This window comes from Chinchilla lanigera, unplaced genomic scaffold (assembly GCF_000276665.1).
Source record: "Chinchilla lanigera isolate Chin_1 unplaced genomic scaffold, ChiLan1.0 scaffold00046, whole genome shotgun sequence".
NCBI classification, from domain to species: domain Eukaryota; kingdom Metazoa; phylum Chordata; class Mammalia; order Rodentia; family Chinchillidae; genus Chinchilla; species Chinchilla lanigera.
In genome coordinates, this window is record NW_004955447.1 from 17338810 (window position 1) to 17351742 (window position 12933).

Genomic DNA, 12933 nt, shown 5'->3' on the forward strand with positions numbered 1-12933 from the left:
CTTGGGTCATCGTTTGCTCCATCTCAGAAGTCTACGTTTGGGACTATGCCCATATCGTATTAAATCTGAGACTGTCCTCTCCCATCTGTAGTTCTAGAGAACACGCTCTACTGTTTCATGTGTTTATTCAGGCTGCACTCTTTTCCTGGACTGCCAGGAATACTCCTCCCCATCCTGTGCACCTGGCAAACACCTGACCTTCTTTGAAGGCAACTCAAAACCACAGTACTGTACTTTGTGAAACTGCTTCTGATTATTTCCCCTTTTCTGTCAGATGTTATTTTTCTCCCTTTATAACTCTTACGTATTTTTAAATTGTTACTTCTGTGACATTTTCTTGCATTTGTTTTACATGTATTGGTCTTTTTATTTTATTATATTTCTTTTGGTACCGGGAATTGAACTCATGACCTCAGACTTGCCAGGCAAGTGCTTATGCTGCTGAGCTATATCCCAGGCCCTCATATTTTTTTGAAAGCAGGGTTGCACCTTTCTTCTCTTTATATCCTGATATAGATTATATTGTGTATAATACATGTCTGGAGTATCACATATATTCCCTGAAAGTTGTTGAGTGTATTATTATATGAATATTAATTGAAAATTCAGTTACCTTCTAGGTAAGGGTCCCAGGCCTCTGATACATAGTCTAGCAGAACAGATATGTTAAGAAAGGAAGTATGTCAAAAGTTACCTAATGATATGGGAAATATTTAGCATGCTTTTCAACTGAGTGCTGCGAGTCAGCAGTTGAAGAGGACAGATTAGTGTAGGTGGTGAGTTGCGAAAACATTCACCTGGAAGGTATAATAGGAAAGAGTATTTTGGGCCAGTAAGAATTTACCAGGAATAAATTCTTAGTGGATCAGGTAATGTAATTTATACTGTGGCAGAAAAACCAATATCGATCCAAATGGGAAGACTCTGCATCGAGGAGTTAGAAGGCAACTTTTATTACACTAGCAGGCTGGGGAGCCCGGAGGCTCAAATCATCAGCCCAGAGTGAAGTTTGAGTTCAGTTTAAATAGGGCTTGTGAGTGGGAATTACGAACCTGATAGCAGGTTAGTACATGATTGTTATGTAGAATACAAGAATTATGTCATATATCTTCAGGCAGGTTTACTTAAAAGGAATTGTTTAACATTCTGGGAAGGAGGGGAGTGGTGTGAGTGGAACAAGTAGAGTTAAATTGGTCCTTGACTGGGACAATCTGTCCCAGACATGAAGTTCTTGAAGCAAGTTGGAAACAAGATGCATTTCTCTCACTAAGGAAAACACAAGCTGAACACAGCACATTAGCAAAGAGAAATAGACAGTCAAGGCTGACTATGTGATAGGCAGCATGAGCATAGTCTCAGCTTATGAACTGATTTCTAGCTTTGGTACAATATGCCTACAAGTCTGTTATTCTGTAAGTGCCCTTACAACGGTATGACCCTGTAGTGGATTGACAACTGGTGGTCAACTTATAACCCCCAGCTGAAATGAGTAAGCATGGTGCTGAGTGTGGGAGGCCCACCTGAGGATTGTCGCCAGCAGCATAAGGGGCAGAACTGGAGAAGAAATTAGGCTATTGGGAGCTGAGAGAGGCTGTTGGGACCTGGTAGAAGTTTTAAGGAGCTATTGGTTATTTTGGAGGAGCTCGTCATGCTGGCTTTCCTGATGAACTTGGCTGTTTTCATCCTCCAAGGAGCTTGGGGTCTTGTTGGCACTGAGAATAGCTTCAGTTCACTTTGGGGGAGCTCTGGTCCTCACTCTGAGCATTGTGTCCTGGCTCTGGAGGGGAAGAAGGTGCACAGCTCAGTCTCCTGAAGAAGCTTGCTGCATTGGCTTTCCTGATGGGAACTCAGCTGTCTTCACCACTGGAGGAGCTTGGGACCTGACTGTTGCTAAGGATGGCTGTGGTACCTTCTGGGAGAGCTCTGGTTCTTACTTTGGGTATTGCTTCCTGGCTCCAGTGCCGATCCCTCAGCCCGCTAGCACAGATCCTTAATCCTTCTGGCACAGACTTCCTACATTCCACCACTGACCTTTGGTCCTTCCCAGCGCAGATCCGTGAAACAGGCCTGCATGAGATATTGTTATGGGCTCTGCGCCTCCCATTGGGTTTGTGGGAGGCATTGTTATGAGCTCTAGGTCTTCAGCTGGACTCATGCAGGACATTTCCGTGGGATCCAGGCCCTCGGCTAGTTTCCTTGGTCTTAGCGTGTGGACAGATTTCCTACAGTCTTCCGTATATCATTCTTTGGATGACTATTATAAATAATCTTATAAAATATGTGTCCTGTATTATATTATTGTTTTCCCTTGCAAAATACCCCCAAACCATAACAGACCCACTGCATATTTGGAGCTTGGTGCAGAGATTATATTTAGTAAGTGCTTAATAGTTATTGGTTGAAAACCTGAACCCATGAAACATTCTGGTTCAGCCTGTTGGTTTCAGTGTGTGGGTGCATATTGTTCTAGGCTAGGAATAGCTGGAGAGAAATTGAGGAATCGTGAAATATTTTGGTATGTTTTAAGGAGTCTGGTAATGTCCCATAGTCAAGTAGTCTAAGTGAAGCTTGTAAGTAGGAAAATGACAGAACCCACTCGGGGAGAAAATTGAATTGTAGCAGGAAGAGAAGCGAAGCGAGGAAGTGACAGGCATCACTGCAGCTGTTTCCGTAAGTGACTTGCTGTGCTGAGGTGGCAGCAAGGATGGAGAGGAAGAACTAGACTCCAGGCGTTTTAAAGCAGATCGAGATTCAGGAACAAAGTGGGGAAAAAATGGAGAAAGTTAAAATGAGGTCAGTATTTTTTTTCAGACGAGGTTCGTGTGAATAATGTATGTTAATGCAGTCTATAAACTACAAAACATTACACAGCAGTCCGGTGTTTTTATTGCTTTTTTTCTGGCTGTTCAGGTGTTAAGGGACCATACTTTCAGAGATCTGTTCATATCCAAGGCAGATAGCACTTTTGAGATGAGGTTTCTTGTTATTCCCTACAATTCTCAGGTAGCAGGGAAAAGCAATCGCTGTACAGAAACACTGATGAAAATGAAAGCCTTCAGCCTCTCCCGGCGATCTTTTGAGGAAGCCCCGAGGCTCGGAGACCCGCCCACTTCCCCATCCCGCCTCCCCACTAACCAATCAGCGCTCCGCTACGTCATCGCCGCGCGCGCTCTACTTGTGTCGTGTAGGAGAAGGGGACCACGTGTACTGTGTTGACTGTCAAAGTCTGAGGGAACCAACTTCCGGAAGCTGTGAGTTCAGGTACAGGTTCCTGCATCCCGTTTCGCGGTTTGTGCGAATCCCGAACCATGAGCGCCCCGGGCGTGCTGTCCTTTACCCAGCAAGGCTGGGAGCAGGTGCTGGCCAAAGTGAAACGGGCCGTGGTGTACCTCGATGCCGCCTGCGCGGAGAGTCTGCACTGGTGCTGCGGGTCCACACGTCTTGTGGAGGCGGTGGGGAGTCCTGGGTGCCCCCTGCGGGAGTTTGAGCCCAAGGCGGTGGGCGGCACAGCCGAGCAGCCCAAGGCGGTGTTTGTGTTGAGCTGCCTGCTGAAAGGCCGGACCGTGGAGGCACTACGAGACATCGTCTGCCGCAGTCACTTCCGGTACTGTGTGGTGGTCACCGCCTTGAGCCACGCTGTCCACCTCACGGCTAACCACGTGCCAGCGGCTGCGGCGGCCGAGCTGGAGGGACAGCAGCCGGTGTTCGAGCAGCTGGAAGAGAAGCTGTGTGAGTGGATGGGCAGCATGAACTACACGGCAGAGGTGCTGCACGTCCCGTTGTTGCTCTCGCCTGTTGCTCCCTACCTTGCCTTGACTCCGGCCTTTGCTTCCCTTTTCCCGCTACTGCCCCAGGATGTGCATCTCCTTAACAGTGCCCGGCCGGACAAGAGGAGGCTGGGAAGCCTGGGTGAGGTGGATTCCACTGCCCTGACCCCAGAGCTGATGCTGCAGATGAGGTGTCTGGTGTCAGGCCTCAGTTCCTTGTGTGAGCATTTGGGGGTTCGGGAGGAGTGTTTTGCTGTGGGTGCCCTCAGTCGAGTCATCGCTGCAGATCTGGCCAATTATGCCCCTGCCAAGAACAGGAGGAAGACTGCTACAGGCAGGGCATCTGTGGTCTTTGTGGACAGAACTTTGGATCTCACAGGTAGGTGGCATTGCCATGGAGTTCTTCATAATCACTCTCCAGGGTTCTGGGACTGTCACTGATTCAGCATATATGCATTGCCTCTTGCTGTATGTCAGGGTGGGGATAAAAGATGACCTCGATGGGCATAGTTCCTATTCACACAGCGTTTAAAGTTTAGTATCGTTTAGAGGCCAAAGTAAGTAATTACAGCATAATTTGTTAGTTGCTATCCTAGGTAAATATGGCCTCAGCGTGCATTGATTTGTTAAAACAACTGCATTTAGCTCAGAAGACTGGAAAATGGAATTATGCTTCTGTAGATAACTGTACACTTGGAAACCTTTAAAAAATTTGCAGATGTCAGTATTGACAACAATCCATCTTAAGTGGGCTTGAACCTGTTTTAGTCTCCCAGAATGCGGGGATTACAGGCATGTGCTGGCCATGCCCAGCTAGCTATAGGTTCTTTCTTTCTTTGGGAGATAAATTGTAACTTTTTTTTTTTTTGAAAAAGGAACATAAAACTTGGAATGGATTTGGAGCAAATAGTGCCAGAAGATTTTCTTTAAGTGGCTGAACAAAGTTTAAAAAGCAAGTAACAGTAAAAGAAAATGTTTCTGGTATAAGACTAACAACACAAAAAATAGTGTATGAATACCTGGAAAATATACCTGCAATAGTGCAGGTATTGCAATTTGCAATAGTGCAACTTTTAAGTGCACATTGTTGACTGTCCATGGTCTATGAAGGTTACAACTCCACACTTCAACAACAACATTCAGACAGTTCCTAAAGAAAACTACTTAAAAAAAGGCATAACCCAGATATCCCCTCATTTGACCAACTCCATCTAAGTTTAGAAGTCCTTATATTCAGAGTAAGCCACATGCAATGTGTTAGTATCAGTTTTCTAAAATAAGGTTTCAGGACAATGACAGTAAGATAAGGGAAGAAAACATGGAAAAATTAAGTCCTCATTGCTATGCATGCATATTTATTTGATAGCAAGGGGCACCTTTTACAGAGAAGTTACAAACAAAGAAAATGCAAATAAACAATTTTGTACAACAAGTCTAATATTCTGTAGAATGTCTTCACTTTGCTGTCATCATTTGGTACTCTACATGATCAGAGAAACTTCTCTAGTAACATACTATAGAAATGATCCCTGAAAGTGTAGCCTTTGCTGCTGTCATCATTTGTACAAACTCTTCATACTTTACATGACTGTCACCATTGATACCTGTTTTCCTGATCATTTTATCAACCCCTTCATCTGTTAACTTCTCTCCAAGGTTTGCTGTCATATGGTGAAGCTCTGCTGCACGTACAAAACCTTTGGCATCTTTGCCAAACACGTAATTTAGAGTGCTTCTCTAATTTCTTCTTCACTGTTGGTCTCTTTCATTTTTCTTGCCACCATTGTCAGAAATTCAGAGAAGTCCGTTGTACCGTTACCATCGCATGTACTTCATTAATCAGGCCCTGTAACTCTGCTTCCGTGGAATTCTGCTCAAGAGACCTCATTACAGTAACCAGTTCCTTGGTGGCTATAGTTCCATCACTATCCTTGTCAAATAGTGAAAAAGCTTCTTTGACTTGTGTAGTCCTCTCTTCAGTCAGTTGGTTGGCCATGCTGCAAGCTGCTATTAATATGAGTATGCATATTACTTGGTGCTGGTACCTTCTGGTAATACGATGTCTTGAAGTCTTTTGGAAAGATACCTACAAGGAGAATAACTGGGTCAAATGGACTTTCTATTTTCAATATTTTGAGAAATCTCCAAATTGATTTCTGCAGTGGTTGTGGCAGTTTACATTCCTACCAACAAAGAAAAAGTGTTCCTTTTCCCCTCAGCCTCTGCAGCATTTGTTATTTGATTTCTTGAAGATAATCGTTCCTTCTCAAGTGAGGTGGAATCTCAGTGTTATTTTAATTTGCATTTTCCCAATGACCGGCAATGTCAAACATATTTTCATGTATTTATTGACCATTTGTGTTTCTTCATCTGAGAAGCGTCTATTTATTTATTTGTTTTGATTGGTTCTTTGAATCTGGGGCGTGTCTAATTTTTTGAGTTCTTTATATAGTCTAGATATTAGTCTTTTGTCTGAGGAGTAGTTGGCAGTTTTTTCCTCATTCTGTAGGCTGTCTTTTCACTCTGTTGGTGGTTTCTGTTGCTGTGCAGAAGCTTTGTAATTCAGTGTGATCCCATTTGCTCATTATTTCTTAAGCACTGGGGTTCTGTTCAGAAAGTCTTTGTCTATATCTGTGTCTTAAGAGTTTTACCTACTTTGTTTAATATGTAGACATTCGATTTACCTTCCAGCAGATTAAAGCAACCTTCTGTTTTAATATGTAGACATTTGATCCATTTTGATTTTAGTTTAGTGCACGGTGAGAGATACTGACCTAGGTTAAATCTTTTGCATGTGGACAGCCAGTTTTCCCAGCCACCATTTATTAACAAGGCTATCTTTCCTCCAGCAAAAGTATTTGGCCCCTTTGTCAAAAGTAAGGTAGCTGAGTATGCATAGAGTTGTTTGTGTATCCTCTATCCTGTTCCGTTGATATACAAGTCTATGGGTTTTTTTGACCATACTATACTGTTTTGTATCACTGTAGCTTTTTAGTATAACTTGAAGTCTGGGATGGTGATGCCTTCTGCCTTGCCCTTGTTGCCCAGAACTGCTTCAGCTATTCTAGACCTCTCTTGGTTCCATATGCACTTTAGGATTGTTTACTTTAGTTCTGGAGAAATGATATTGATATTTTTGTAGGGATTGCATTAAATATGTTTAACAGTTTTGGAAATATGTCCATTTTGACTACATTGGTTCTGCCTGTCTAGGAACAGAGGATATCTTTCCATTTTCTGATATCCTCTTTGATTCCCTGTTTTCAGACTGCTATAGTTTTCACTTCCTTATTTAGGTTAAGTCCTGTGTGTTTAATTTTTCTTGGTGCTAGTGTGCATGATATTTTTTTCCTAATTTCTTTCTCAGTGAGTTTTTTTAATATCATTATTATTATTATTATTATTATTGTTTTTTTGAGGCAGGGTCTCACTATGCAGTTCAGGCTGACCTTGAGCTCACTTTGTAGCCCAGGCTGGTCTCAAACTCGCAATGATCCTCCTGCCTCAGCCTCCCAAGTGCTGGGATTACAGGTATGCGCCACAACGTCTGGCCAAAGTGGGTTTATTATTAGTATAGAGAAATGCTATTGATTTTTGTATGTTGATTTTGTATTTACATTATTAAATTTGGTTATGAACCACTTAATAGTTTACCAAGCATCACTGGGGCAGCACATTTGTTTAATGCACTGACTGTCCCAAGCATTACTTGGGCAGGTGTCATTTCAATCAGTTGATTCTTGTATTGAATAAATTTGATAAAATTGTCATTTTTACATTTTATGTTACCTTCTAAAATTAATGAAAAATATATGCGATTTTTGGTTGTTCTCTATTAAATAATAGAACTGGTAAGTGGTTATTTCTAAGAGTCTTTTCATGAATTTTGTGAGGTTTTTCCAAGTAGAGGTCATGTCATCTGCAAATAATGATAATTTAACTTTTTTCTGTATGTATCCATATGTTTCATTTTTGCCCATTGCTCTCGCTATGCTGTGAGTACTGTGTTAAACAGGAGTGGTGATACAGAACATCCTTTTCCTGTTCTTCATTTTAGAGGGAAAGCTTTCAGCTTCTCTCCATTTAATAGGATGTTGGCTGTAGATTTGGCATGAAAGGCTTTTTATCATGTTGAGATAAGATCTGTTTATATGTATTTTCTTCGGTATTTTTGTCATGGAAGGATGTTACATTTTATGAAAGGCTTTTTTTGTGTCTGTTGAGATGATTGTGTGATTTTTGTCCTTCCTTCTATTTATATGACTTATTACATTTATTGATTTGTTTATTGTTGACTTGTGTATTAACTCAAACCATTTTTGTATCACTGGGTAAAGCCTACTTGGTCATAATGTATAGTCTTTTTGATGATTTGTTGCATTCTATTTATGGGTATCTTATTGAGAAGTTTTGCTCTATATTCATTAAAAAGATTGGTCTATAGTTGTCTCTTGGTTTTATCCTTGTCTGGTTTTGGAATCAGGGTAATGGTAGCTTTTAGGAATGATTTTACAAATATTCCTTCCCTTTCAATTTGATTAAAAAGCTTGAGGAGTAGTGGTCTTAGACCTTCCTTTAAATTTTTGCATGATTAACTAGTTTAACCTACCCAGAAGTGGGCTTTTCTTAGTTGGTGGATTTTTTTATTACTGCTTCAATTTCCTTTCCTGTTGGATTATTTGGGCTTTTAAGTCTTCTTCATTCAGCTTTGATATTCATTTTTTGTTTTTTGAGATAGGGTCTCACCATGTAATACAGGCTGGCCTTGAACTCTTCCAGGCTGGTCCAGAACTCACAGTGATCCTCCTGCCTCAGCCTCCTAAGTGCTGGAATTATAGGCGTGTGGTTGATACTTAAATTTATTTAAAAATCTATTCATTTTTCTGAATTCTCCAACTTATTGGCATGCAGGTTTACAAAGTAGTTGTTAATGGTTTTAATTTAATATAATATTGGCAGTAGGTTTGTCATAAATGACTTTCATCAGATTAAGAAAATTTTCTTCTATACCTATTTTCTTCAGTGTTTTTATCATGAATAGATGTTGGATTTTGTTAAATGCTTCTTCTGCATCAATTGAGATAATTGTGTAATTTTTGTCTTTGTTTCTGTTCGTGTGGTGTATTAAGTTTACAGATTTGCATATATTGAACTATCCCTGTATCCCTGGAATGAATCCTGCTTGGTCATGATATATGATCTTTTTGATGATTTACTGCATTCTTTTTGCCAGTATCTTATTGGGGACTTTTGCATTGATGTTGATTAAACAGATTGACTAGTAGTTCTTTTTGGTTGGGTCTTTTCCTGGTTGTGGAATAAGGGTAATGCTTGTTTCCAGAAATGACTTTGGGAGTATTCCTTTCCTTTTGATTTCATTAAAAAATTTCAGGAGTATTGGCATTACATCTTCTCTAAAGTTCTTGAAGAATTTGGCAGTAAATCTGTTGGGACTTGGGCTCTTCTTAGTTGGTAATTTTTTAGTCTCTTTGATACTGGATTGTTCAGAACTTTTATATTGTCTTGCTTGATCTTTGGTAGTTCAAAGGTATCTAGGAATTTATCTATTTCTTTTGAATTAGTATACTAGTTTTCCAAATAGTTAACAATGATCTTCTGGATTTCAGTAGGAACCATTGTAATTTTGCCTTTTTCATTTCTAATTGCATAGACTTGAGTCTTTTCTTGTAAGACTGGCTAAAAGTTTGTCTATTTTGTTTATTTGTTCAAAGAACCAACTCTTTGATTCATTCATTCTTTGTATTTTTTCTTTTTAGTCTCTATGTCATTAATTTCCTTTCTCACACTAGCTTTAGATTTGTATTTTTCTTACTTTTATAGGACCTTGAGGGACATGGTTAGGTTATTTATTTGGGCTTGCTCTGTTTTTCTGATGTGGCCATTCACTGCTATAAACTCCCCTCAGAGGACTGCTTTCATTGTGTACCAGAAGTTCTGGTATATTGTTCTGGCATTATCATTTGATTCCAGGAATTGTCTAATTTCTTTCTTAATTTCACCTGTTATCCATGAATTATTAAAGAGGGTATTGTTTAATATTCATGTTTGTATTTTTCCATTGTTTCTTTTGCCATTGATTTCTAGTTTCATTGCACTATGATCTGATAACATGCATGGGGTGTTTTGGATTCTTTTGCATTTGCTTAAACATGCTTTATGGGCTAGTGTGTGTGTGGTCTGTTTTAGGCAAAGTCTCATTTACTACCCAGAAGGTTGTGTACTCTGTTGTTGATGGGTGGAATGCTCTGTTGATGCCTATTAAATCAACTTGAAAGTTTGATTTTTCTGATTTTTCTGATATTTTTTCATTGATCTTTTGTCTAATTGAACTATTTGTAGTTTTTTTACAAAATTATATTTGGTATTATATTATACCAAAATACTATTTGGTATTTTTCTGATTTTCCATGTCCATTAGTATGTTTTATGAAGTTCGTATGCCAGTGATTGATGTGTATATGTTTATAATTGCTATCTCTTCCTGTTGAGTTGTTCCCATTACCAATGTTAGTGACCTTTTTGGTCTCTTTTGATCAGTTTTCACTTGAAATCCACTTCATTTGAAATTAAGATAGCTACTTTTCTTTTTCAGTGTCCTATTGCATAGAATACTGTTTTCCCTCTTTTGATTTTTAATCTGTGGGTTTCTGTTTGAATTAAATGTGTTTCTTGTAATTGCATATTATTGAATTTTGTTTCTTGATCCATTCTGCCAGTCTGTATGTTTTGATTGAGAAATTGAGACCATTCACATTGACAGTTATTACTGAAAGGTATTAACTTATCCTTGTCATTGCATTATTTTCCTTTTTGGAGGTCCTTTTTCTTTTTCTTTTGGTTAGCTACTCCTCCTACCAGGTTTATGCATACTTGTTGACTTACTGGTATTGTTGGCTTTGTTGTCTCTTTCTAGGATATCTTTAAGAATTTTTTTATAACCTGGTTTCTTAGTCATGAATTTCTTGAGGTATTCATTGTCATGGAAATAGCTTATTTCTCCAGCAATTTTTTTTTTCTGGTACTAGGAATCAAACTCATGACCTTGCACTTGCCAGGCAGTCGCTGTGCCACTGAGCTAAATCCCCAGCCCCTCCACAGCAATTTTGAAAGAAAAGTTCATAGGATATATAAGTTGAAGTTTGAAATTGTTACTTTTAGCATGTGGGCTGTGATTAGTGTATCTTGCTGGATCTAGAGTGTGTGACACTGGAATTGGTTCATGATGCAATGCTAGGATCAGGGACACTAGGATTAAGGGTGTGACCACTATCCACCCTAAATAACCTGGATAAGATTTAAGAGATGGAAAGAGTCGTGGTCCTCCCTGGTTGCTTTGCTACCTTCTGCCTGCTATGACCTGTTTCTCCTCTGCAAGGCCACCCTGCCTTGGAGCCAGCTGGTTATGGACTGAAAGCTCTACAAACTGTGAGCCAAATAAACCTTTCCTCCTCTAACTGTGGGTGTCAGGTATTTTGTCTTGGCAATGAGAAAAGTAACTAAGACATATTCCTCCAACTTCGTTTCTAGTTTTTGGTTCCATTTTATAGCAGACTTGAAAGAGTTGTCTATACATGCTGTCCCCACGATCATTTTCTGTAATTTTCACTTGATTCCCCTTCAATTTGACTTATTTTCCAATCCCTCCCAGATCACTTCCTTCGTCAAAATCCTCAATGACTTCTATATCACCAAATCCAGTGTTCAGTTATTAGTATTCTTCCTTTTGAATCTCAAAGCAGGATTGGCACAGCAGAGTAAAGAAAATGGTAAAAAAAAATTAAGAATTAAAGATCTACAAAAATGCAAAGCATATACAGATAAGCAACCAGTTAACCCAGTTTCTTGTATGATCTCATCAAAGCATAAATCCCACATGCCTTGGGACTTATTCCCATAGTCCTGAGCATCCTCCCGTCATACTTACTATCAGTTCCTTACCATTATTTTCAGGTCACTCATCATGACCTGCCTAGGTTTATCCCTGTCTTCAGTCTCCCTTCACACACTGCCTTCTAGGCACACTGGCCACCTTGTCATTTATTAGACAAGCCAAACATGTCGCAGGGTTTGTTGTTGTTTGTGCTAAGTATTGAATCTTTGCACTCAGCTACATCTCCAGTCCTGTCCATCTGTCCTGTCCATCCATCCGCCCACCCACCAATCTATCCATGCATCCATCCATCCATAGGCAAAGTCTGGTTAAGTTGCCAAGTTCGCCAGACTGACCTGGAATGTGAGATCTTGTCTTAGCCACGCAGAGTTCTACTATTCCAGGCATGCACCACCATGCGTGATAAGTCTCAGGGCTTTGGAATTTCCACTTCATCACTGCCTGGAGTGTTCTCCTTTCAGGTGTTCATATGAATACCTTGTTACCTTTTGCTTCCTTTGAGCCTCTGTTTAAATAGCTACTTTCCTGACCACTTTCTTTATGCTCTCTAACCCCGTATTATGCTTTCTTTGGCATAGCTTTTATCATGGCCAGACACTACTAATTGTTTGATTATTGTCTGTCTTCTCCTCCTTGAATGAAAGCTTTGTGGTGGTGCAGGGGGTCTCTTTTATTTGCTGCTTATTAACCAGAACAGTGGCTTGAAAACAGTAGCTATTCAGTACCTATTTATTGAATGAATGGATGAATGAGTGGATTAAATGTTGCCAACTAGATATTTATTAAGGTTAACACACTTTTTTTCTAATTGCTTCTGAGATTTTAAAGTCATATCATTAGTCATTCACAGATATAATAGGTATGCACATATTCTCAAAATCTATGATTTGGTGTATAGTAAAATTTGGGGTTTATAATAAAACGTAAGAAAGAAAATAGTGATTTAGCTTATCACACTTAAGCTCTGAGTTTGAGGCCAGCCTGGACTACATGGTTTGATCCTGACTTAAGGATGATATAGGGCTTCCAAATGGTATTATGGAAATATAACTCCCAACCTGCTAGCTGTCCTATAGGCTAAGATCATGTTCCCTAAAATTGAAGAATGAATTGTCTTAATTCTGTCTCACAAAATTACTTTCACATTACCTTATTTGATTTTCTTACTACGTTAAGGGAGTTAAATATTATCTATCATTGCATGATTAAAGAAATTAAGGCTCAGGGGCTGGGGATTTAGCTCAGTGGCACAGC

At 39.7% G+C, this 12933-nt stretch overlaps 1 protein-coding gene and 1 pseudogene across 4 annotated transcripts in view; one reads left to right on the plus strand and one right to left on the minus strand.

Annotated features, from left to right (window-relative positions):
• Positions 1-3180: 3180 nt before the first annotated feature.
• Positions 3181-12933, plus strand: part of Scfd2 (sec1 family domain containing 2) — a 406746-nt gene continuing 396993 nt past the window's right edge. For all 4 annotated transcript variants that reach the window (XR_001235725.1, XM_005392914.2, XM_013518524.1 and 1 more), the window contains exon 1: positions 3181-4146. Coding sequence is in view for 3 of the 4 variants with exons in the window: in XM_005392914.2 (XP_005392971.1) it covers positions 3309-4146 (838 nt within the window). In the remaining variant the exon portion in view is untranslated. The remainder of the gene's footprint in view (positions 4147-12933) is intronic.
• LOC102025063 lies at positions 5271-5763 on the minus strand (annotated as a pseudogene).